The following is a 26046-nucleotide window of genomic DNA, read 5'->3' on the forward strand; positions in this document are numbered from 1 at the left end:
TAAACATGTTAGTCTGCCCAGCCATTTCCTCTCTAATCATTTTGCAACATCATTCAGAGGGAGTGATTATTCATCTTAATCTTCTCTGCGGCTCACCTCATCATGTTGCCAACATTTTTTGTCATAGATCAATGGGTACTCTCTTCCAAAGCTTCTGCTATCATCCATGGAAAATGTGAGGGAGTTATTTCACATAGATGAGTTATGAACCTTCTGCTGATCTTTTTTGTTGTTGCCCAGCATTTGTGTGATCCATACTTGAATATTTTAGTCAGGTCTCCCCAGCTGGAATATTGGGTTTATTTCATCTCCTCATCCATTATAATCTTCTTAAAATCTAACACCTGAGCCAAAGCTTCTCCTTACATAACAGAACTGTGCTAGTCTTCGTCATCGAGTCACTTGTCTGGGACTGCTTGGGACTGCTTATATAGCTCAGCTACGTCTTTTTTGTGTGATATTTCCCATCCAGTGCTATGAGGTCAACCAAACTTAGCTTGGAAATAATTGCCATTGTGTTGTTTATTCACACACCATTGGACCTTCTTGTCTACATTTAAAATTATAGTATATTCAGGGCTTTTTTTCAGCTGGAACGCAGTGGGACGGAGTTCTGGAACCTCTTGAAAATGGTCACATGGCTGGTGGCCCCGCCCCCTGATCTCCAGACAGAGGGGAGTTTAGATTGCCCTCTGCGCCGCCAAATGTGACCATTTTCTCCGAGGGCAACCCACTGAGTTCCACCACCTCTTTTCCCAGAAAAAAAAGCCCTGAGTATATTAAATAATGGATCACAAGGTATTGCTGTCAAGCCTTCATTTTCTCGGTCTTCCTTTCTCTTCCTCCATCTTCAAGACATGGAACCAGATTCCCTGTTATAATTACAGGAGGCCAAGCAAAACAGTTTCAGCCTATTAGCCTCCAAAAGCTATTAGAAAGGACCGCACCTTAATCTTATCATAATCACTGAGGACAATAACTCCAGAGCTATCAAGCCTCTCCTCTTAATCTTGCTGTAGTAGGAGCAATAATCAGGACCTCTCTGCCATTAATCATTGTGTTTAGTACAAAAGAATACTTTTGAGCTAGAACTGAGCCATATAAAGAACTATCGGATCATATAAGAGACTCTCCTACTAAAAAATTCTCACTCCAAGGTGATCTAGGACTGGTGACTCTCCTGAAAAAGCCCCAGTTGGCTAGGACTAGCAGTCACTCACTATCCTCTCTTTCCTTTAGCCACTTTGGGGGCTTACTTGATAGCTAGGGTTGCCAACAGATCTGGAAAAAATGTCCTGTCCCTTCAACAGAGACTTCATGTATTTATGGATGAACTCTAAATATTGGTCTCAAGTTATAGTATATCATTGCTAGTATTAAAAATGAAGCTTTTCATGGCATGGAGGTGAATAACATACTCTTCAGTGGCTATTAAAGAGAGAGGACATTTGTTTCTCTAGACAGCTGGCAACTCTCCTGATAGTTCACCTTACTCCATCCCTTTCCAAGCCTTGGGGAAAAAATAAGTGACAGGTGCTAGTTTGGTGTAGTGGTTAAGAGCGAGGGACTCTAATCTGGAGAACCGGGTTTGATTCCCCATTCCTCCTCTTGAAGCCAACTGGGTGGCCTTGGGTCAGTCACAGCTCTCTCAGAGCTCTCTCAGCCCCACCCGCCCCACCCACCCACCTTTGTTGTTTTGTTGTGGGGATAATAACATACTTTATAAACCGCTCTGGGTGGGCATTAAGTTGTCCTGAAAGGCAGTATATAAATCAAATATTATTATTATTTCTTATCTGGGATGTTCTGAAACCATGAGAAACCTATTGAATCTGAATGAAACTTGGAAGAGAGCATAGCTCAGTGATAAAGCACATGCCTTCCTAGTTTCAAAGGAAAAACCATGGCTATTGGTACCTGAAAAAAGAACTGCTTTTTCTCTGAGTAGATCTTACTGTACTAGATGGACCAGAAGACGGATTCTGTATAACATAGCTCGGTCTGCTCACAGAATTGCTTTGCAAACATTTGGGAACTGCAGCCACCCTGCACTGAATTAGGGAAGTCCCAAGACAAGTTTTGAAGTCATGTGATTTTGTTAGAGACATGCCTTTTCATCAAGTCTTTTGGAGGTGCCAGCTTCCGAGTTCTCTCTCTTACACCTCTCTGGGTCAGTGATGTGTTTCCTGCTAACTGGCATCTTCCACGGTAAGTGCAAGGTGAAATTAGTGGGCGGAGAGAGCATATACAGAAGGGTGTACATAATGAGGCAGCACACATACCTATTCGTGGATATTTTCTGTTTTATTTGTCCTGGGGTACAACATTAACCATTGGACTTCTTGTAGTGCTTGCATGACCAATAGATAGGATTCTGAGAGCTAGTTTGAGCTTCAGGTTTGACCTTCCTATTATGTATAAGAACACTAAATCAAGAGTGCCAGAAATCCCTGTGGATAAACATCACTGAAGCCATAGGTACACAGCTCTTTCTGGTGGAACATGAGGGAACACACAAGGTTGGATTAACTGGTGGAGTCTGCAGTTTAATTTAACTTCATTTTATCATTCCAGTTTATTTTAAAAGTGGTTAGACTCTTAATGTTCTAGTGGTTGCTGGTAGAAGTCAGTGCAGAACAGCGTGGGAAAGTTGTGTTATGTCTACGGGAAATACTTCTCTTCCATCAACCAGCATATTTATGGATGAACTCTAAATATTGGTCTCAAGTGTAATCTTTCTGCTGGACCAGAGCACTCAGTGGGTAAGCCAGAAACAAAATACAATAAAGATTTAATTGCGTTGTATTGTCGGCCGCTATTTTGGTTTGCCTATTCTCACTGTATTCTTATCACATTTTCCTTCTTTAATGGCTGAATGGTTGCCATATGGGAGGCTGCTTAAAAGGGTTCCATATAAAAGTTCAGTCCCTTCTGCTCTGTGATACCATGGAACTGAATTCGCTGGGCAAGAGGAAACATTGCTGGAGTTGCATGCGCTGCTTGTCATGGTGGCAAAACACAAAACACAAGTCACAACCAGAGAAAATTGGAAAGATAAAATGACACAATACGTGGCAATGGCAAAGTTAACAAATTATATAAACAGAAGACCCATCAAAGAATTCCAAAAGAAATGGAAAAATTACTTTGCCTATTATAGATCAAGATGAGAAATAAAAGATATAAATATACAATGTAAATTTGGATAGGCGCTCAGAGTAACAGAGGTTGTAGAAATACTGTTTATTTTCAGTCTCAGATTTTCCAAAATAATCTAAAGAAACATATATTATTTAATTTGACTAATTTAGTATAGCATAATTTGGTGTGTTATAGTATATCATTGCTAGTATTAAAAATGTACAGATTATAATATGTTTTATACAATTAGTTTGGAAGTAAGAAAAGTACAACAGCAAATATTGTTAAATACTTTATAATACAATATAACATTTTTAATATTTGATTCAATAGTGAGATAGTAAAAGAGAGGAAATGTCTCTCAGAATGGTTGTTATAGACTTGAATACAATGTAAAATGATATATGGTTATTGTATTCTAAATAATTTATGTAATGGGTACCTCAGTCTTTCCTTAGTGTAATGTTTATTCCTGTTCCTCCTTTTTTTTCTGTATCCCCTCTGTTGTTTAGAAAATGAACAAAAAGAAAACACAAGAAAGAGCTGGTTCCAAAGCTTTCTCTTTGATCATGCAATTGCAGCTTTCGCTTGGGTCTTGGAACTGGCTTAGCTTTCTCAAGCAATATAAACCACCACCCCTGTAATGAAAGGAGGCAATGTTAAACATACCTGTCCCATGTGTGAAAGCACTGAACTGTTCTAAGTTGCAGGAAGTGAACCCTTGAGTTCTGTGGAGGATGAGCATGCAGCTCTGAAGGAAAGACAAGGTTTCAGGAGGAAGCAGATTAAACTTGGCAGTGTGTTCTGAATGGCCTGAGGAAATGATAGGGAAGGAATATGGTGAGGCACCATATAAAAGGCAAGCCGTATTGGCGACGACTCACTCTTTATCCCCGCACAGGTGCACTCGTGTGCCCTTCTCCGAGATTAAAAGGTGAGTCCTTGGCAACAGGGCTTGCTAAGGAGGCCGCCGCAAGTGGCAAGAAGGCTCAGCGTGGTGGAGTGGCCACTGCAGGGCCTTGAGAGGGCCATACCAGGTCTCTATGCCACCTGCGTAGGGTTGCCAGTCCCCTGTTTCCATCCACCACCACCCCCGCTTACCTGGCCAGGGAAAAGTGGAGAACGCGCTACCTGGTGGCGTGGCACATTCCTGCATGCCACAGTAGGCCAATTTTGGCCTGAAACGGGCCCGATCCAGCCCGCTGAGGAGCACAGGCATAGTCATTTCCTGTGACATTGGCTCCACTTCCATCCTCACCGCAAAACACCCCTGAAGGGGCAAGTATCAGAGAATACCAGAAATGCGGGTTACCAGATTGAGTGCTGGCTAATGGTGATGCCACCATAATCAAAGCATTAGTTGGAGAGATGTTGCCTATTTTTATTTTATTTATATACTTCGTTTATACCCCTCCATTCTTCCCAGTGGGGACCCAGAGTACCTTGCATTATTGTCCTCTTCTCCATTCTATTCTTACAACAAACCTGTGAGGTAGAGTGTGTGGCCACTCAGCAAACTTCTACAGCAGAGTGGGAAGGGACTGTGGCTGAGTGGCTCTGCTGGGAAGGCAGCAAGACCCCGGTTCAGTCCTTGAAATCTCCATTTTAAAAGTCCAGGTAGTAGGTGAAGTGAAAGACCTCTGCCTGAGACCCTGGAGAGATGCTACCAGTCTGAGTAGACAATACTGATCTTGATGGACCAGGGGTCAGATTCAGTATTTGGCAGCTTTGTGTGTTCATGTGAGAGCCAAGTCCAACACTTCGATCACTTCATCACACTGGCTCCACACTACACCACATGGAATTATAGCTGTGTATATTCCCCAGAGATAAACCAAAGCATCTGGAAAGACTGACAAATGTCTGATATGGGAGCCTGTGCAGACCTGGAAAAACCTCCCCGCTCTTCTGCGCAATTACATGCTAATTATACCTGATACACAAAGGCGAATATTAAATTTTTAAAAAATTGCTTTATGGTTGATGATTGAAAGCAGAGAAGCAGTGATGGGAGCATTCTTAACCTTTTCAAAGAGTTCTTTCCTTGATGCAGAATAGAGGGAAACGACAGTTAATATATTCCATCATGGCAACTTCTCTAATTTGAACAGGGCCTTCTGTATGTGCAACACTTCACATGGGCAAAACCATCAGCTGCCCATACACAGGGATTCTCTGTGGTGTCTCCTACTTTATGGAATGGTCTACCTGAGGAGGTTAGGAAAGCTCCCACTCTCCAGGCCTTCCATAAACTATGCAAACCAAATTGTTCAAGAGGGCTTTTTGCTCAGATGGGAGAGCTGTACTATAAGGAAGTGTTCTCAAGAGATCTATTAGTAAAGGGATAGAGAACCCATCAATCAGTAAAGGGACAAGGAGAGACCAAAGATTTCACTACTATTGCTATAGGTATGATCCTACTGTGTAGTTCCTATCTTGTTGAATATATCAAACATGGAATTTGCTTATGCTCTGTTTCACCATTGTTAAATCTTCAAACCTAACTTTTCATTCTTTTTCTTTAAACCTTGCAAATTGCATGTATATACCCAATACATGCATATTGAAATGTCTTGATATTGATTGTACTGACTCACACTATGTAATCCATCTGGAGTCTGTGAGAAAGACAGACTATACATGATGTAGACAGACAGACAAGTGTGGTGAGAATAGAGGAGTCTGTGTCTGAGACTAGGCCATTGCAACATGGGTCAAATCCACATTCACCCATTACCCGCATGTTTATCGGATATCTTCCGTTTGCCTCCAATCCGCAATTTTTTCCTCTTCGTTCACATTCCTGCTTCCAATCCGTCTTTCTCGCGCGTCCCTCCGGTCACACGGCCGCTCGAAAACCGCTTTTTTGGGCGGGATCTTTTTTTCCCGCCTATTTTTTTAAAAAAATTTTGAGCGCACTTTTCCGTTATTTCAATCTTGCCTTATAAAGAAACATCAATGAACATAATGATGCCTCTCTTTCCCCCACTGACAGCTCTGATGGCTCTCTCCTGTTTCTTTTTTGGAAATTTGGAAGCATGTGGGAAGCTTTCGTGGGCATTTCCTATGCAGGACAGTTCAGTGCCTGAATTTTACTGAAGTTTCACTTCCTTGGAGTGTCATTATTTCGATATTTCGTAATTTCGATATTACAGTAATATAAAATTTAAAAAATGAAAAACAGTTAAAAAGGAAGTTTTGCGAGTCCGTTCTGAGGATGGATTTACCCCAAAATGATTTTTCAAACTACCAGATTTGATTCAGAAACAGCATAATCAATAAATCCAATGCTATGAAGTCAAAAACAGTCTTTTGCAGACTACGGAGCACTTGCAAGTTGAATCAGCCAATAGGAACTCTCGGAACGGCCGGAGAGACAGGAAGGGGGGTGGTTTTTAAAAAAACCACATAAATTGCGCATTGGCCCGTTCACGGCCACTGTGAAACTCCCGTTGAAAACCTGTGACCACATATTCGGGAGAAATGCGAATGAAATGTGTCTGTTTAATGAGGTAATGTGACCGGCACTTGGGATTGCGTGGGGAATGCAGGGAACATGCGACTTAGAATGAGTAATGTGGATTTGACCATGGATCCAGCTCAGGCTCTCTAATAAGAAGCTTCCAAAAGCCTCAAAGAAAAGGCTTGGTCCCTTTCTCTGTAGGCTGGCAGAAGTCTTGCTTTCTCAAAAGGGGATGACATTAAGTTAATCAGCACTAATTGACATCAGGCATTCACAAGGATTTCACTCCTTGCCTCTAAATTATAGCGGGTCATTTAGATAAGGAACTTCGAGGTTACCCCTTATCTCGTTTGCAATGTACATGAGAAGCCTGGGCTGGCAAAGTGTGAAATTCTTTTCTCTAACTTGTAGGACTTGTTCTGATTTATGGGACTAATTGTACTTTTCAAAAGAACAGAGTGATCTAATTGATAACAGCCCCCTTGATGAAACCCCCTGTCTAGGGGTACAGAGAGCCCCGCGGTGCAGAGTGGTAAGCTGCAGTACTGCAGCCCAAGCTCTGCTCATGACCTGAGTTCGATCCCAGTGGAAGCTGGGTTCAGGTAGCTGGCTCAAGGTTGACTCAGCCGTCCATCCTTCCGAGGTCGGTAAAATGAGTACCCAGTTTCCTGGGGGTAAAGTGTAGATGACTGGGGAAGGCTGGGCTACCCCTGGGCCTGATCCGGAAACTACAACTGGTCCAGAATGTGGCGGCACGGGTCCTGACTGGTATACCTTACCAGTCACACATCACACCTGTCCTGCGCCAGCTGCACTGGCTTCCGGTTGAATTCCGAATCAGGTTCAAAGTGTTGGTTCTTACCTTTAAAGCCCTGAGTGGGTTGGGACCGGCATATCTTCGGGACCGCCTCTCCCTGTACGTTCCCCGGAGATCGCTTCGATCAGCGAATAAATATTTACTTGTGGTCCCCGGCCTTAAGGAAGCCCACCTTGCTTCAACCAGGGCCAGGGCCTTTTCAGTCCTGGTCCCAGCCTGGTGGAACGCTCTGTCAATGGAAACCCGGGCCCAGCGGGACATATTATCGTTCCGCCGGGCCTGTAAGACAGAGCTGTTCCGCCAGGCGTTTGGTGATTGAAGGGGGCGGTGCCATGTCGGCCTCCCACCTTTGGGGTGGGGAAGGTTCTCCCCACCACTGCACCTTGTTAATTTGTTTTATTATTTGTATATTGATTTTAATTTTTGTTTTTATCGATTTTAACTGTTCACCTCCCAGAGCCCCTGGGGATGGGCGGTATATAAATAGAAAAAATAAATAAAAATAAATAAATAAATGGCAAACCACCCCGTAAAAAGTCTGCCAAGAAAACGTCGTGATGCGACATCCCCCCGTGAGTCAGTAATGACTCGGTGCTAGCACAGGGGGACTACCTTTACCTACCTTTAGGGGCTATAAAAAGGGCTGTCAGAAAGCCTCCATTGCTATACTTGCTAATTAGCAGGACTTGTAAAAGAGCCCTCTGCAGTTGGTATTGTAGTCCGAAAGCGTTCGAATTAGGAGGGAGGAGGAGAGATCATATTATTGTGCTTAGTTGTAGTCTTTACCCTATATACTTACTTTGAGCCTGTAGAATTAAGTTTTTCTTTTGTGGTTTTGAATTATAACCTTTGCCATGTATTCAATAAAGCTGTAGACTTGGTTAAGCATTTTCCTTTTGTACAGAGTGCACTTTTTCTAGATAGGGACAGTTAGAGTTTAGTCTGAGTACCAGTCAAGAGCCTTGGTAAGGGGCAACTTGAGCACGGACCAGGGGAGTCGCGGGGCCCTAGAAGGTGGGGCTTCCCCCATAATTCTCAGGACAACAGATAGACAGAGTTAGATCTAGTTCAGTTTGTAGGCTCTGGTATATCTTAGAAATGATCCTGAGTCTAAGGAATGAATGAATAGAGTTTATTCAGGAACTACAACTTTGACAGAAAGCAGAGAAATAGAATAGATATTAACTACCTCACTAAACTGGGAGAAAGACTTCCGGGATGAAACAGGAAGTAGCTAAAGAATACCAATCTGGAGACATGCAAGAAGGACGGAAGAGAGGAAAGAAGGATCTTACCCTATTATCTATATAACTGTCAGAACTGCTGCCCCCTGCAGGTATTCTGTGTCTTTTGTTTTCTCTGCGCGCAAGACATGGGCCCTTTTCACACTACTTACTTGATTCCGGAACATTGCAAAATGTAGCGCAAAAACCGCGGAAGATAGCATCTTCTCGCTAGAGTTTTGTGCAACATCGCGCAAAACTCGCGCGACATTGCATAAAACTCTCGCGAGAAGACACTATCTTACGCGTTTTTTGCGCTACATTTCGCGATGTTCTGGAAGCAAGTAAGTAGTGTGAAAAGGGCCATGTCTTTCCAAAACAGTTTAAGGTGAGGAAATACCTGTGAGGGAAAAGGCTACATCTCCTTGCTGCTACTCCTGTGCTCTCAGTCTCCTTTCTTTCTTTCTTTCTTTCTTTCTTTCTTTCTTTCTTTCTTTCTTTCTTTCTTTGTATTGGAGTCTGAATTGGATTTCTGAATTGATTGATGGCCATGAGTGCAATTGCATTTCCAGCCTTCATACTCTACAAGAAGTTTGCATTTTGAAACTAGCATTTAATTTAATAAAACCTGATATTCCCACCCAGGTTTTTAATGACCCATGTGGAATATTTGGCCACACAATGAAAATTTACAGGATAAAACTGGACACTGTTGACTCCCGGTTTTATTTCCCCCCACCCCTGTCCCCCAGCATCTGCAGACCAATTTCATTCCTCCAGAGCGAGGAATGAGGATTTAAGAGGGAGTCATCTCCTTGGGTTGGACTGAACTTTTCCATGGACTTTAAATTCTGGTCAGCAATAACATATCTGGTCATACCTGCTTGTTCACACTGTATTGTTCTCCATCAGGTCAGCTGCACAGGACTCCACCTGGACTGCTAATGCTAAGTCTGCTTTTGCTATGGCAAGGCTTAACGGGCTCAGTGGGTAAGTCAGGCTCTTCCTGCTATTGAATATTTTGATCAAGAAGGGACTGCTTGTGTAGTGAGCAGGACCTAGCAACAGAAAGAACTGAGAGCAAGGTTCCTGCATCTTGCTTATATGGCTAGAAATTTCAAGAGGGAAACCAGATGGCTCTGTTTCGGTCAAGCTTTCCCTGTAGCATATTGAGCAAAGGTTTTCCTCTACTGCTTCTCGCACTGTAAGGTGTGGTTGCCATTCATTTGCTATTCTATTAACTGAACAAGTATTTACCAAAGAATTAAGTAGGGCAATACACTCTTAAAATTAAAGAACTAATACACAACAGTGCCGGTTGTGTTCAGTGAACTCTTTGCAACATGCATACAGTGATATAGACAGCGAGCAAAAAGTGACAAAGCAAAGTTACCTTAAATGGAGAAAGTATTCTATTCATCTCTGCTTTGAATATGGGAACAGGTTAAAAAATCTAAGAGGACCCAGTTTAGGGACACCAAGCTTTCAGGAATCTACAAACCAATTGCTATCAGATAGCAAAATCAAAAAGAGTCCAGTAGCACCTTTAAGACTAACCAATTTTATTATAGCATAAGCTTTCGAGAATCAAGTTCTCTTCGTCAGATGCCTGAGTTCTATGATGTTAAAACAGCCCTGGAGCAAGCCGAGTCAGGCAGCAAGAGCTACTTAGCTCAGATCTGGGTCACAGCAACCATGATAGCAGGGATCTTAATGAAGGCCCCTTGGGGCTGGAGCTCTCATCTGGCAAAGCAGAATGTCCAGTTATATGGCACAGTGCCCCTTGCTGGCAAAGGCAAGACACTGTGTTACTTGTTTAGCTTGGAAGCAGAGAAGCCGAAGGAGGGGACTACTGCAGTGGCCAGCCAGAAGATGGAAGTATGTGGCACAGGTGCCTGGGCATCGTTTCCCATGGCAGTACAGGGGGGGCTTTGAAGCTGGTGGAAGTCACTGGACGTTGAAGGCTGGTGACACCTCATCTCAGAGCTGGAGAGCAGCACAATGTCTTCAGCGAGGCTTAACTGCATACAGCCCATCATGCTGAGAGATGGCATTGCACAGCCCAAAATCTGCTCAGCAATGCGTGGCCAGCACAGCGCCAGGGCCAGTTTTCTTCTCCACAGATGTCTCTTGAGGCACTGCCCTTGTGCTTCTCTCCTTTCTCTGGCTGCCAGGGAAGCTGTCCACAGGAATGTTTTCAACAAGTTAAAGGCTGCTCCACCTCTGCTGGCAAATAAAAATTCAATGCAGGCTGCCTGAACCCAGACAGCCAAACAGAAGATTTAAGGAGGCATGTCTATGCAAGAGTTGCATATGATACAAGAGGGACTATTGCCTAGCAAACTTCCGTGGCAAGGTGAGGATTCAAAACTGTGCAGGAGGAACCGAAAGAGTGAGTGCTAATGATCGATTTGTGCATTATGGTGCAACTGTGAAGTCTGCCCCATGAATTCTTTTTTTAAAATTTATTTTAAAATTTTATTTAAATACAATAAAAAATCACCTAAAACATGGTACACGGATATAAATGCCGTAGACTCGCAGAAAGAGTAACTGAGTATACAAGCTTCAGATGGAAGGATGGTCAAAGAGAAAACCAGAGCCTACAGTCTTTCCTCCGTGCTAGGATGCCTCTGACTTCCAGATAGTCGAAGACAGGCAAGTTTCTTCATAACTGCTCCGTTGCAAATTACAGAAAAAGGGATTATACACAATTTTCTCCGAAACACAAATCTCCTAAAGTTTCTCAAGCCATCTATCCCAGGAGGGTCCAGCTGGAACTGACCAGAAAGTAGCAATCTCCAAATGGTTCACTGCTAGTAATTTGGAAATAAGGTTTGTCATCTTTCGGGAAATTTGGATATCATTCCAGATATCCAAAATAAACAGCTTCGGAGAGAAGGGTAGATTCTGAATTCTGAAGGAGGAAGTATGACTATTCAGCAAATATTACGTAACTATTTGATATTTTCAGGGCTTTTTTTCAGCGGGAATGCGGTGGAACGGAGTTCCGGCACCTTTTGAAAATACTCAGCAATAGTGCGTGAAAATAATATTATTTCAAAGAATCCCGTGTGTTTCTGCCTCATTTCCCTCTTGAGAGTTCCGCTACCTCTTTTCCCAGAAAAAAAACCCTGGATATTTTACGTTAGTATCCAGTGAGTTTCAGTAGCAGCCAATAGTTTAATATCAGTACACAGTAGAGTCGCCAGCTCCAAGTTCAGAAATTCCTGGAGATCTGGGGGGTGAAACCTGGAGAAACCTGGAGAAAGTGGGGTTTGGGGAGGGAAAGGACCTTGGCATGGCAGAATTCCATAGAGTCCACCCCCGAAAGTAGCCATTTTCTCCAGGTGAACTGATCTCTGTGGCCTGGAGACCAGTTGTAATTCCAGGAGAACTCCAGCCACAACCTGGAGGCTGGCAACCCTAATACACAGATACATACCTTACAGGCAGAAGCAGTCCATATTATAATACAGTGCCTGACAAATTCATTGCTGTAGCATTTAGTAAATTTTCTATTAACTTCTATTTATTTATCAAATGAAAGATACCTTCTTGAACAGATGACAAAATTCCCCTGAAAATCGTGGTGTCAATTTGTGATTCTGATACTCAGACGCTGCATTTTAGGGAAAATTTTTGATATTGCCATCTGAATCAGAAAACCTGTTGGATTTTGAATTTTGTAAAAAAATAATTTATGTCCTGGTAATTTTCCAGTTATTGGAACTCTAGCAGCTCACATAATTATAGTGGTGTAGTACAATGGTTAGATTATCAGACTAGGATCTGGAAGATCTGGGTAACAAATCCCCCTTCTGCCATGAAGCTTGCGAAATGATCCTGGCCAATCAAACACTCAGTCTAGCGTTGGAGGAGGAGGAATCAGCGTTGTCCCTTTCCTCAGGTTTCAGAGGGAGACAAACCAAAGAGTTAGAAAAATAGAGAGGTCAGGGCACTCTGTTTACAGTGTTTACTGCTCTGACTATCCTTTGATATGTGGATTGCTATTCTCAGGATTTCCTCCTCCTGACTTTCTCCCTCTCCCTTCTCTTCCTGGCTTTGTTCTAGGCAACATCTCTCTCTTTCTCCTCCCTCCATCTTGGAAGCAGGGATGCAGGACTTGTCCTAGCATCCATGTCCATCCTTAGACTAGACAGGTAGTTAGGATCTGTCTCTCCTCCTTTCCTATCTGAGTATGGAGTTCCTACAATGAAGAAATCTTATTTCCTTTCTAAATTTAAGCAAACATATGCTTTGTTATTTTCATTCCTGCACACACACCAACCAGCAGAACCAGCTCACAACAACCACCTATAATCACGCTTCCTCTGCTAAATGATAGACTCTGCTAATAGTCCAAACATGGAATCCTTTAATTAGGTTTCTGGGGCCAACATATGATTTATTTATTATCTAGTCCACCGTACATGGCTGTTGTTAGAATGTCCTGGAAGGCCCATGGCAGAGGAACAGAGGCCAAAGTCTTTCTCTGCGACTATTGTCCCTCAGCCAGCATTGGGCATTCACAGTTATACTGTCTGAGCACAGAAGTCCTATTTAGCTAATAGCCGTTTATGAACCCAAATGAGATAATGTCCACTAGCTTAGATGACTTTAAGACATATGTATGAATATGTCTTAAAGTCATCTAAGCTAGTGGACATCATCTCATTTGTAGCACTGAGTTCCACAAAGTTGTGCATTTTGAAAGAAGTAATTGCCTTGAAATTATTATCCATCCGTTTCATTATGTCATCCTGAATTCTAGCCTTTTGGGAGAGGTGGGGGAAAGGGTTCCATTTATCCGCCTTCTCAGCACCACACATAATCTTAGAAAGTTCTATAATTTTAAAATTATATGGGCCTCCATTGTGCTGGTATCTTGTAGCTAACTACTTGGTTTTTTTATGTTTCTTTTTTGCATCTGCAGCTATCCACAACATAGGCGTGAGGCTGGCTGATGGGAACTCTCTCAACGAGGGCCGTGTGGAGATCTACTATGATGGCCAGTGGGGAACGATATGTGATGATGGCTGGGACATGGCTGAAGCAGACGTTGTCTGCCGCTCCCTGGGCTTCATAGGTGCCAAAGAAGTGAAGGCGAGTGCGGCATTTGGGCAAGGTACAATACTACCGTTCATCCTGTATGATAATGCAGAATGAAATAGAGAGGAGTACAATTGTCCTCTTTACCCCAACGCAATAGTTCATGGCTCCTGTGAAGAATCAGGCCTGTTGGGGCCTAAATTATATTAAAAGTATTGTCCTGTCTCTCAAAACATTCTGGGTAAGCATTAGTAAAAACAGTGAACTCATTTCCAGTGACATCCCAAAACTTGTCTGTCACAAGTGCAAGGCTGCCTTGGAACTGCTAAGAAAGGGAGTTGAGGCAACTAAGGCCAGCAATATTCTGTCTAATTAACTTATCTAAACCTATAACAACAACAACAACATTCTATTTATATACCGCCCTTCAGGACAACTTAACACCCACTCAGAGCGGTTTACAAAGTGTGTTATAATTATCCTCACAACAATCACCCTGTGAGGTAGGTGGGGCTGAGAGAGCTCCAAGAAGCTGTGACTGTTGGAAGAGGAGGATTCAACGCTGTCCCCTTCCTGTTTTAAGAGGAGGACAAACCAAACAGTTAGAAAGATAGAGAGGTCAGGGCACTCTGTTTACTGTTTGCTGCTCTGACTGTCCTTTGATACGTAGATTGCTATTCTCAGGATTTCCTACTCCTAACTTCTTCTCTCTCACTTCTTCTATTGTAGGAGTTCCTACAATAAAGAACTCTTATCTCTTTTCTAAATATAAAGCAAGTGTATGATTTGTTATTTTCACTCCTGCAAACACACACACACACAAACTAGGAGAACCAGCTCACAACCACCTATAACCATGTTTCCTCTGTTAAGCAATAGACTCTGCTAATGGCCCAACCATGGAATCCTTTAATTAGGTTTCTGGGGCCAACATATGATTTATTTATCATTGACTGACCCAAGGTCACCTAACTGGCTTCAATTGGAGGAGTGCAGAATCAAACCCGGTTCTCCAGATTAGAGTCCTGCTACTTCTAACCACTACACTAACCTAGCCTAGTTTCGTTTCTCAAGCTGGTACTCTGGGAGCCAGTACTCTGATGAGTGTAGGGATCCCAATCACCTGGTAGGGGTGGGGGATCCCCTACTCCCAGCCTCTGCCCTCTGCCACTGCTTAGCTGGCTAGGGTGTGTGTGTGGGGGGACGGACTTGGAAGCATCAGAACACGCTCTTGCACACTCTAGAAGACTCCTTTATCACTCCGGTAATTAGGTCGTTGTGAAGGCCCCTCTCAGGTCCCTTTACCCTCCTGGGGGGCACTTTATGCATGCGCACATGGGGGCACTTTATGCATGCGCACTTTATGCATGCGCACTTTATGCATGCGCACATGCGCTCCCAGCACAGCTAGTATATATACTATATATAAGTAGCTTTACTATATATAAGTTGCTATATAAAAATTGCTTTCAAGTCTCAAACTTTCTGAGAAAGTCTTGCTGTAAATTTGGGAAATTTGGATTAGCAACTGGAATAATTCAGATGCTGAACACTGGGAGGATTGGAGAACCAATTCACGGGTGTGCTCCTATTCTAACTCCTTTCTCTAGTATGACTGGCTGTATGCTTGATTTTTGTACAGGATCAGGACCCATTTTTTTAGATGACGTCGGCTGCGTTGGGACAGAGACATCTCTTGCACAATGTAGCTCTCCTGGGTGGCTGACCCACAACTGCGGACATGGGGAGGATGCTGGAGTGGTCTGTGGCAACAGTGAGTCTCTGGTGGACTGTTGTTAGTTGCATCATCATCATTGTGTTTTTGTCTGTTTGGTTTCTTCCAGTCATTGAAGCGTATGTCAGGCGTAGGAAAGATTCAGCCTCTCAATTTCAGGTTGTGGCACACCATTATGGAGCTCTCTCTCTCTCGCCCTACTTGTCTAAGTCCTTGCCAAGACAATTTTTCTCTCTCAATCCCTTATTTATAATTTCAGCTCCAAGATGATTTTTGCAGATCTTCTTTCCACTCTTCTCTAATTTTCAAGAACCGTTTGAAAAAGCTGGGGTATTAAACTTAGACAAATTCCATTCACTTATGTATATGGAAGTAAAACTACATTTCTCCCATGGCTTCAAATTCTCTAGAAATTATATATAGGGTTGTCAACCTCCAGGAGGGGCCGGGTGTTGTCTTGAAATTACAACTGATCTCCAGACAGTAGAGATCAATTTCCCTACAGAAAATGGAAGCTTTGGAGGGTGGGCTTTGAGGCATTATACCCCACTGAGTTCTCTCCCCTTTCCAAACTCCATCCTCCCAAAGCTTCATACCCAAAATCTCCAGGAATTTCTCAACTTGGAACTGGCAAGCTTAATTTTACCTCTATGGAAGTGGTGACTTCGTTCCTGCTGTTGTTTCAGTTGTGCAGTCTCTTACTCTGTTGGCCATATCTGATAGGACCTTAAATTCACGGTAATCAGTTTTATCTGTTTAGGACCCTTATACCATTTTGGATTCAGTCTTGGGCCTGTCATTTCAGGAATACACAATCATGGGAGTTTTGTTTTGGATCATTCTGGAAATTTATCTGAGGACCTTGGTAAATTATATGACAGCCAGCAATACTGCGACCTCAACATCACAGTTGTGATAGCGGAAAACAACTTGGAATCCCAGGATCCTATCTGTGCACATAGTCTGATTCTTCATATGAACAGTGAGGCCAGCATTCTGCTCCAGGACAGGAATAAGTCATACACCCTGGTGGTGGAAGAGGAGTGTTTGCCTATGGTGAACAGCTTTATCAGGTGAGAAGTGTTTTTGGCACAATAAGTCCACCTTGCTTTATTGATTTGCAGTGCATTACCTGTCTTCTCCTCGAGCACTGGAATCGAGCAGAACTTCCTGAAATACAAGACAGATGGTATAGCACATCAGTCAAAGAAATTAATATTTCCTTTTTTCACTGTGCTGATTTGAAGAAGCAACCGATTCAGAAGCATCTCCAAGAGTCTGGCAGATAAATTAGATTGCCACCCACCTACTCTAAAGTGGAGGCTGGCATGAGAGTCTTCTGCTATAATGCTTGTATGTATGTGCTTTTTCTAAAGAGCAAGTAGGTCAGCTTCCCCATTCCACCTAGAGCTTGCTAGGGCAGGAGAGCAAGGAAAAAAGCTCAGGATGGGTAAAAACTGAAACTGCATGCATTAATTTTTAAATCAATAATTTAACCAAATAAAACTTCAGCTGATTAATCATCATTCCACATCATCCACTATTTTGGTTTTTTCCTCTTCTTTTATGCATATATAGCAGTACTTCCACTCCAAATCCCCACAGCTGTTTTGACCCACAGGGTTCCAGATGCATAAATACTCCTGCAAAAATGCATCTGGATCCTCACAGGGTGGGGGAGAGCAAGAACTGGAGGTAGGCACTTTTAATGAAAGAGAAGGAGTTAATCCTCTGCTCAAAACTAGAGGTTGCTGAGACAGCTTTTCCTCCAAAAAGTCAGTCTTGTAATACTTGTGTGTAACACACAGTTTGCCTCTGAAAGTGACCCCAGTTCAATGAACCTGCCATCCATTTAACCACACTGCTTGGGTTTTTTATGTGTGGAAGGTCATGGAAACAGAGCTTCTTAGTGACACCTCGCTTATTCGTTGTTTGGACACAATAGAAAATCCCTCTTGAAGATCCTTTCAAAACCCTCACGAGAAAATTTAGAATTGAATTATTCAATAGCAGCGCACTAATTTTTTTTGTCTGTTTTATTCAGATACTTCTACTCTAGGAAAATTGAAATCGCCTTGGATTCAGTAAAGTGCTACCACAACTTGGCTTCAGCCTACGGGGCATCGGGTCTGCAAGCTGACTGCAGGCAGATTTTCCCATATCTGCTTCCATCGGACCCCTCCTTCCGTGGCCCACTGGAACTGTATGAATATAGCCTGTCCAGTGGAGACATACCCCTGCAGGAGCTCATTCTGCAGTTCTTGGCTTGGAACTGTGAGGACCTGTCCAACACGGAGGCCTGGTTGCGCCTTAAACCGGCGCACATGGAGGCTCTGCTCTCTCGCTCTGACGTGGTGATTGAGAGCGAGTGGTCTCTGTGGAAAGCTCTGGACCGCTGGGCTCAGGCCAATGGGCCAGCGGAAATGACGACACTTCTGGAAAAAATCAGATTCCCCATGCTCCTCCCGGAACAGCTGTTTAAGCTGCAGTTCAACCTAACATTTGGGGGGGATTATAAAGATGTCTTCCAGAGGAAGATTCTGGAAGCCCTTGAATTCCACACAGTGCCATTCACGTTACTTAGCCAATTCAAGCCTCATGTACTCACCAGTGAGGCATATGTCCCTCGTTGTTATGTTGCTTCCACTTGGAGCACGCACCTAACCCGTGACCTTTTGACACAGCTCAATGGATCTAGCATCTCCCAGTCATTTGAAACCCCCAAACACTCCAGCTTTCTTTTCAACAGCCAGAAGATATCCTGGTCCTTCAGTTACTATGGCATGGCGCAGGAGTGCCAAAACGATAGCTTCTGCTCCTCAGAAACTTTCCCTATTCTCCACCTTGCGCCAACTGATCTCCAAGATGCCACCTTCTGGTACATGAACAAAGCACTCTTGCTGTGCCATGGTTCCTATATCACAGGGGTCCTTGACTTTAAAAATGGTACAGCTGGGGTCCCCAGCACCACCTTCCCTTGCCCAACTGAGTACACAGACTTCATGGCTCTGGTGCGTCCTGCTTACAATCTGAATGCATAAAGATCTAGGCATTTCCTTCCTATAGAGGCAGTATCTGGGAAAAGCAGAAGTCTTTCTCTTGAGTCATATCTGCTAGTATCCTTCATTTTTTTCTTAGAGCCAAGCTATAAGTGATGCCTGACACAGGTTGGACACTTGTCATCTTCCCTCAAGTTTTGATGGGAAATGTAGGCATCCTGGTCTTGCAGCTTGGCTCCCTGACTGCTGTCCAATGGACTTTTCAACTGTCACTTGTCCAACATTCCGCCAAGCTGCCTACATTTCCCATCAAAACTTGAGGGAAGCTGACAAGTGTCCAACCTGTGTCAGGCGTCACTTGTAGCTTGGCTCTTAGTTTCCATACTGTCTCTAGATCCAGAACTGTAACTTGATTGTGATGATCCCTTAAAACACAGCTCTTAAAGGTTCAGATGTTTTTGTGTAATAAAAATAGCAATAATAGAAGGAATTCTAGGTCTGTGCATGTCCCAATAGGATGTCAAGATTTAATGGCATTTTTACATTGGCTGTGTGATATTTCTTGAAAATAAGTGGAGCTTACAAGAACGACTATATATTATTTTAACTTTGGTTGCCTCAGGTGCATTAAGCTTTACCTCTTCCGCAAATAAATGTTTGGATTTCTAAAGCATTTTGTACTCGTTGTCTTACGACAATCAGCACAAGCCGGCTCCAGGCTTTTAAGAATGGCAATCATTGGTGATGAGGAGATCTGAGGCTGCGGAAAGAGAACATGCAAATATGCTAAGACTAATCTCACCCCTTAAAAGACAGGAATGCCCCTGGATTGTTTTGGACCCAGATTGCAGCCAGTTTGGGATGTCCTAAATTGCGATGGTAGCAGCCTGCCTGAATATTTTCTCTGAAAGAAATCAGAAAAGTTTAAAGGAAATAAATAAATGAATGTATGTTCTCTTCTACCCCACCCTCATTCCAGGGTTTGTGGCAAGCTTGAGTAAGTGGAAGAGCAAAATTGTAATCTTAATTAAAAAGGTTTATTTAGAGAAAATCAACTCTTCGTCAGATGCATAAGCTTTCGAGAACCACAGTTCTTTTCGACATATGCATCTGACGAAGAGAGCTGGGGTACTCGAAAGTTTATGCTGCAATAAAGTTGGCTAGTCTTGGACTCTTTATTAGTTTGAATTATGGGACTATTATGCATGTTGGGACTATGGGATTTAAGTTGTATGAAAACCAAGTAGGGTGAGAGCTACTGTTGGGAGGGGCAAAAGTGAGCAGAAAAGATGGTAGGACCCAACCGGTTCATCCACTTTTAGATAGACTTTATTCCTTTCAGTCTAAAGCTCAAAATAAGCCTCCATATCACATCTGTCAAACCACTTACATGAATTAATTTATTTCTCTCAAAGAAAATACTAACTTTGCTATAGATGGAAAGATCTGGTTTAGGTATACAGAACATTAATCAGATGGTCTAGAACCAAAAATACCTCCATTATTATTTCAGATAGTGTGTGTGTAAAGTGTTATCAAGTCACAGCCCCGATGGTGACCCTGTAAGTTTTTCAAGGCAGGACATGAACAGAGGTGGTTTGCCATTGCCTACCTCTGTGTAGCAATCCTGGACTTCCTTTGATGGTTTCCCTTCCAAGTACTAATGCGGGCTGACCCTGCTTAAGTTCCAAGATCTGGGGAGTTCAGGCTAGCCTGGGCCATCCAGGTCAGAACAAAGTTAGTTTAAACTTGGAGCCACAAGATGAGAAGCAGATAAAAGCCATGCGTGTTTTTTGAACAGTTTCCTGTCTGACAGAGAACACCATATTGAATAGCGTCATAATTAAGAAATGAACTTGTGAAGCTGCAGTGTATTAACCATGGTCATAGATCCAGAGGAGTTAGCCATGTTAGTTTGCAATCGCAAAATAGTAGAGACTCCAATAGCACCTTCAAGACTAACCAGCTTTATTGCAGCATACGCTTTCGAGAACCACACTCTTCATCAGATGCATAAGCTTTCGAGAACCACAGTTCTCTTTGACAGATGCATCTGACAAAGAGAGCTGTGGTTCTCGAAAGCTTATGCTGCAATAAAGTCGGCTAGTCTTGAAGGTGCTACTGGACTATTTTGCATTGTATTAAATTACATTACAGTCCCATTAGCCCTCTGCTAGCCACTCTGACTGGCATCAGTTCTACAAAATCCAAGTTGGAGATCATCTATGTTGGTCAAAAGTACTAAAAGAAATACATGTGATCTACCACTGAGCTATGACTTCTCCCCAACATATGAAGCACCCTTTTTTTCTTTTTGATTTTGCTTCATTTATACCCCAACTCCCCCCCCCCAAGATCCTATGGACCGAACCTGGCACCCTATGTGCTCCAGCACGAAGCTCTGGCCTCCTCTTGTGGTTTCTAAACACATTCAAGAAAGGTCTTAATTTGAAAGCTTAAGCATTTGCTATCATCAGGATCGCAGATATAAAAAGCGGCCTTACTTTGGTTGACAGAATCAAGTACTGTTAATTTTGCAACCTTCATGGGTAGGACCTTGTATATTTTCTGCATGTTCCTAAGGAAATACTGTTTGATTGGATGCTGAGAAGCCGCAGGGTATCAGCCATAATACTTTATTTCAGTAAAAGGAAGACTATATTCTCCCACGTGTGTCTTTTAAGAAAGAGGGGGGCATCTTAAATTTGTATGCAAATTAGTTATGCACAGTAATTTTTTAAAAAAAACCTTTTAAAAGGAAAATTTCATGTCTTCCTTTGCGGTAAATATGGTAACTACAAACGGAGTGATGATTTGTAAAAAGTCAGCAGCGACTGTGAATGGGAGATTTTGGAGGTTGATAGAGGCAGGGCTCCAGGACTTAGAAGGAGCCGATATGCTGCTGGGGAGGAGGTGGGATAATGGAGGGAGGGGCGGCACCCCCCTCTCTTCCTTCCCCGCCCCTTGTCGCGCCCGCGTCTTTTGCTGCGCCTGGCCGTCCAATCAGAGGCTGCCCTGGGCGGAGCAGGATTTAAAAGTTTATCTTCTGCTCCTCTGCACCTTTGTTCGCGGGGCACGTGGAGCGCCAGAGGTCTGTTGTTCCTGGAGCCCTTCCCGGAGGAGCTGCTTCTTGCATCCACTTCGCCCCTGCTTTGGAAGACGCCGGCGCTTGCTGGGAGCGGCAGGGAAGAAGGAGCAGGGCGCGTCGGGGTCGGCGCAGCGTGAGATCGGCGGTGGCCTTGGAGCAGCGACCCGAGGAAAGTTCGGAGGGAAAAGGCAACTTTTCGGGGGGCGGCGGGGAGGCTTGCAGCGGGGGGCTTTCGGCGGTAGCCGTAGGCGGGAAAAGGGGGAGATCTGCGGTGGGGCTTCGGAGTAGCAGCCTGGTAGGGTTCAGGGGGAGAGGACGTGGCTGGAGGCTCCCGGGGGGGAAACGCTTGGGGGCTGTCGGCGGCGTCTGGCATCCCCCCTCCCAGAGTTCCAGGCTTGGGGCCCCTCCGCCTCGAAAGCTGAGAGCAGCCCCCCCCCTCCGAATTCCGAAAGTCAGGCGCTGCAGGGCGCTTGGGGATCCCATTGAGCGGGTAGCCGTGTGATTCAAATCTCTACTCAGGCTTGCTGGATCGCCCGCCCCGGGCTATAATCGGTCCGTGCCAATCTAGAACCCAGCGGTGCCAGTCATCACTGTGCCTCTTGCGTGCCAGGCTTACCATGCCGCGTAAGAAGAGGTCTACCCCAGCCCAACAGCCAGCAACGCAGGTGCTGCAGACCAAGGGACAGAGTGGGCAGCCGAGGGCGGCACGGCAGGGGGCAGCCAAGGTGCCCAGCGCTCCCGCTGGGCGAGCCCCCCTCTCAGATCCTGGCATTACCGATGTGCAGCAGGGCGTTTCTCAGGCTCTCCAACAGCTCTCTGGGCAGGTGGAACAGCTGTGCTCCCACCCGTGGGGCCCTGAGGCGCAGGCTAACTGGGTGAGAGCCCCGCAGGAACCAGAGCTCGAGCCCCACAGTGGGGCTGAACTGCCAGCAAAGAGCATGAGGCGGGCTTGGACTCCCAGTGGGTCCAGCAGCTCAGAAGAAGGTGCCCCAAGGCAATGCAAGTCTGCCAGGAAGAAGAGCCATGGTGGCAAATGGGAAAGGATGTGGTTGGAGCAGAACACCGCAGATAGCGAGGGATCATCAGCAGGTGAATTCTTGAAGGAGGAGTTTGCCCATTCCTCAAGGGATTATTGGGGGGCTGCGGCTCACGTACCAGGCATACCAGCCTGGGCCCTAAAAAGAAGGGGTGGTGCAGGTTGGGCCAGGGAGGGCCCAGAAGCTCTTTGGGGCTCTGGGCAGTCTTCACAGGCCACCTTGGCTGCTCCAACTTACAATAGCCAGGAGGAACCGCCAGGCCTCTATCTCTCCCGCAAAACCAGGGAGCGGATCTTGGATGGGCGTTACGTTGATGTCTTTGCACTTCTGAAATTAGAACCTGAAGAAGGCAGCTTCTCAACACTGGATGAAAAGGGGGACAAGGAGGGCGAGATGGACCGCACTTTCCACAATTGGTTGGTGGGGTACACTGTTTTTATGGGGGTGGTCCAGTGTGCGTATCCTGAGCGTGGCTGGCACCTCAGCAACCATCTCCGGAACGTGTTGGCAGCCCGGGCCTTGGCAGGTGATTTGGCTGCCATTGAATACGATGAGGCTTTTCGTAAGTGGGCTTCTCTCAGCGAAAAGGCCAGGTGGGACCTCATCAACGTCAGGCTGTGGCTGCTTGTTGTGACCCCCTATATGAGGGGCCGGTCAGATCCGGCACAGGCGGCCACATCAGTTTCCATGAAGAAACTTGCCCGAAGGGTTTGTTGGGTGTATAATCAAGGTAAATGCCACTGGCCCCGCTGTAAATTCGAGCACTATTGTGAAGATTGCTTTGGGCCTCATCCTAGGGTTTGCTGTCCCAGTGGCCAGCATCCCTTTTGGGGTGTCCAGTCTCCTTCCAGTGATGCTTAGAAAGAAGGAGGGTCTACTGCCCCTGGCCCCGGGGAAGTAGCCCAGACCTTTTGGAGCTGTGATTAATCCACACCTCAGTCAGCAGGGATGTCCTTTGCTTCTGCTAGAATGCTACCCCAAGTGGATTGCCACCCAGTACAATGAAACTGTTTTTACCATGGCTTCCACATATTGTTCCTGGGTTCCCGCGTCCCCATGAATTCTGGCAATTTGAAGACCTTCAGGGACATGCTTGATACCTTCACTGTCAAGGTGACAGAAGAACTGCTGGGATGGAAGGTCCTTCCATGACTCCCCCATCCCCAAAATTAGGATCTGTCCACTGGGGGTGGTATCCAAGAAGACTTTAGGAGAGTACAGAGTGATACATCACCTGTTCACCAAGGTGTCATCAGTCAATGAGACCATCATGCAGGAGTTCTACTCTCTGTGTTACGTGTTCTCTGTGTCCTTTAAACCATACTGTCTGTTGGGTTGGGTCATGTGGCCCTTATGGCCAAATGCTACAGTCAGCCTTCCAGCTGCTGCCAGTCCACCATCTTGATTTCTGTTTGCTGGGCTTTGAGGTTAACGTCAATGGTACATGGACAAGCCTGTGTCCATGGGGTCTTCCCATGGCTTGCTCTGCATTTGAAATCTTCAACACCTTCCTGGAGTGGGTGGCCAAGGATCAGTCCCAGGGCCCCCATATCACACATTACCTAGATGGCTTCCTGTCCACTGACCCGGCAGAAGTTCTGGCACCTCACTGCCTTCTAAGCTGGGGAACTGGGTGTTCCACTGGTGCAAGACAAGACCAAGGGTTCATGTGCCCAGTTAGTATTCCTGGGCATCTTTTTGGATTTTGTAAGCAGAATCTCCTGTCTTCCGGATAAGCTGGTCACCTCCTAATCTTCCATTGGGTGGACCTTCTCTTGCAGCAGATGCATGTTGAAAGAGCTCCTGTTGCTCCTGAGACACTTGAGTACAATAAATAAAGTAGTCACAAAGAGGTCTTAATAGGAAGGCATCCAACAGGTATAGCAAACAGAAGGTGCAGCAAAATTCCACTTCGGAAGACGTCCCGCAGGTAAGCTTCCAAATATGTACACAAGGTAAGTATTTTACAAGTCATCATATAATCATTTCTCTATATATTTTGATACAGGAGGAGCCGATGATAGCGTGGCATCAACAGCCAAACCGCGTTGCCCGACAAACTGCGCCAGCTTGAGTCCGATGTTTCGTAGGAACAACCTCTTCAGGGGCAAATATACATCCACCATACTAAAATAGTATGTCTCTTTTAGTATGGTGGATGAATATTTGCCCCTGAAGAGGTTGTTCCTACGAAACATTGGACTCAAGCCGGCACTGTTTATCGGGAATTTTGCTGCACCTTCTGTTTACTACACCTGTTGGATGCCTTCCTATTAAGGACTCTTTGTGACTACTTTATTGTACTATGACTTTTTGATTTGTAGGAGTGTTTTGCTCTGTTATACGGAATATATATTGACTTGACTGTTCACATTTGTGATTTTTGTTCATTGATGTTTCTCTTGTTCGTGTGTGTTTTCACCCTGACGTTGTATTCTTAGAGTGGGTACCTCCCAATTTTTCTAACATCCCCTTTACAGCCTGATAAATGTTGGAGGCTTGGATAACAACATCACGGGCACCTGGTCTTGCTTTCAGGAGGAGAGGTTCAGGGTCTGAAGCCATCCAGATCCCCTCCCAGAGGAGCTGTCAGCCTTTGGGAGCAACTGGTTCTCCAGAGAGTGTTTAACTCAGTGGCATGCTCCACTCTGCACTCTTACTCTGGCTGCAACAGCTTTCCTGGCCTTCTCTGCAGTTGTGGGGGATATGAACAGATAGTCCATGTCTGAGTCCATGGTCCTACAATACCTGGCCTCCCTAAAGGAAGTAGTCCTGTCCCTGCCAAACCATGGCCATCCTCATGGCAGCTATTTCCTTCTGCAGCAGAGCATGCAGTTTACTGGACCTCTGCAACACATTTGCCGCTCACAAGACCATGGAAGGCCAGACGAGTCTCCCCCACAACACCTGGAAGCCCATTGCTTCCCCCATCCTTACAGAGCTCTCGCAGCAGCGACCTGAGATCTCCTGGTCTGACTTCCAGTCTGCCCTGTTCTGGGCTGCCTTCACACTAGCAACCAGTCCATAAACTGGTTGCAGCATCTCTCTGGGATTGCTCTGGGTACACACTGGGGCTGAGGGATGTCTTCAGTAAGGGGCCAGAGATGTGGGCGTTCTTAAGAACATCAAAGACAGACCAGAGAGGGTGTGGGTCTTGGGTTTGCCTCTGGGCTGTGGCAGGGGGGTGAGCCCTGCCCAGTACAATTGGCCGCAGAGTTCTTGGATGTATGAACTTGGTCCCTTTTTCATTCATGCCAATGAGTCTGCTCCCACCAGGTTCTGCAGGGCTGACTGCCACAAGGCTGCCCCCTGGGGATTTGGTAGCCTGCTCATTCAGGATTGAGGGTGCCACTGTGGCAGTGGAGATTAGGTTGCTGCCGGCCCGCATCTAAGCCATCGGGTGGTGGGAATCCTGAATCTTCAAGTCGTATGTTCGACCCCTGTTGGGAGCTGCCACTAACTCCATTCTTTTCTAGTTACAGTGGCCCTTT

The 26046-nt window shown here is 45.0% G+C and overlaps 1 protein-coding gene across 1 annotated transcript; it reads left to right on the forward strand.

The window, feature by feature from the left end:
- Positions 1 to 2139: 2139 nt before the first annotated feature.
- On the forward strand, positions 2140 to 19100 carry LGALS3BP (galectin 3 binding protein). Its single transcript, XM_054977774.1, has 6 exons — positions 2140 to 2208; positions 9557 to 9634; positions 13581 to 13772; positions 15339 to 15470; positions 16237 to 16504; positions 17476 to 19100. The coding sequence occupies exons 1-6, from the start codon at positions 2178 to 2180 to the stop codon at positions 18470 to 18472; spliced, it is 1698 nt and encodes a 565-aa protein (XP_054833749.1). The 5' UTR covers positions 2140 to 2177; the 3' UTR covers positions 18473 to 19100.
- Positions 19101 to 26046: the final 6946 nt, after the last annotated feature.

Source organism: Eublepharis macularius, chromosome 4, assembly GCF_028583425.1.
Source record: "Eublepharis macularius isolate TG4126 chromosome 4, MPM_Emac_v1.0, whole genome shotgun sequence".
Taxonomy (NCBI): Eukaryota; Metazoa; Chordata; class Lepidosauria; order Squamata; family Eublepharidae; genus Eublepharis; species Eublepharis macularius.

Coding starts and splice junctions, on each gene's coding strand:
- LGALS3BP (XM_054977774.1), top strand. CDS start 2,178: ATGTGTTTCCTGCTAACTGGCATCTTCCACG. Junction 2,209..9,556: donor GCTAACTGGCATCTTCCACG/GTAAGTGCAAGG, acceptor GTTCTCCATCAG/GTCAGCTGCACAGGACTCCA. Junction 15,471..16,236: donor TGGAGTGGTCTGTGGCAACA/GTGAGTCTCTGG, acceptor CTGTCATTTCAG/GAATACACAATCATGGGAGT.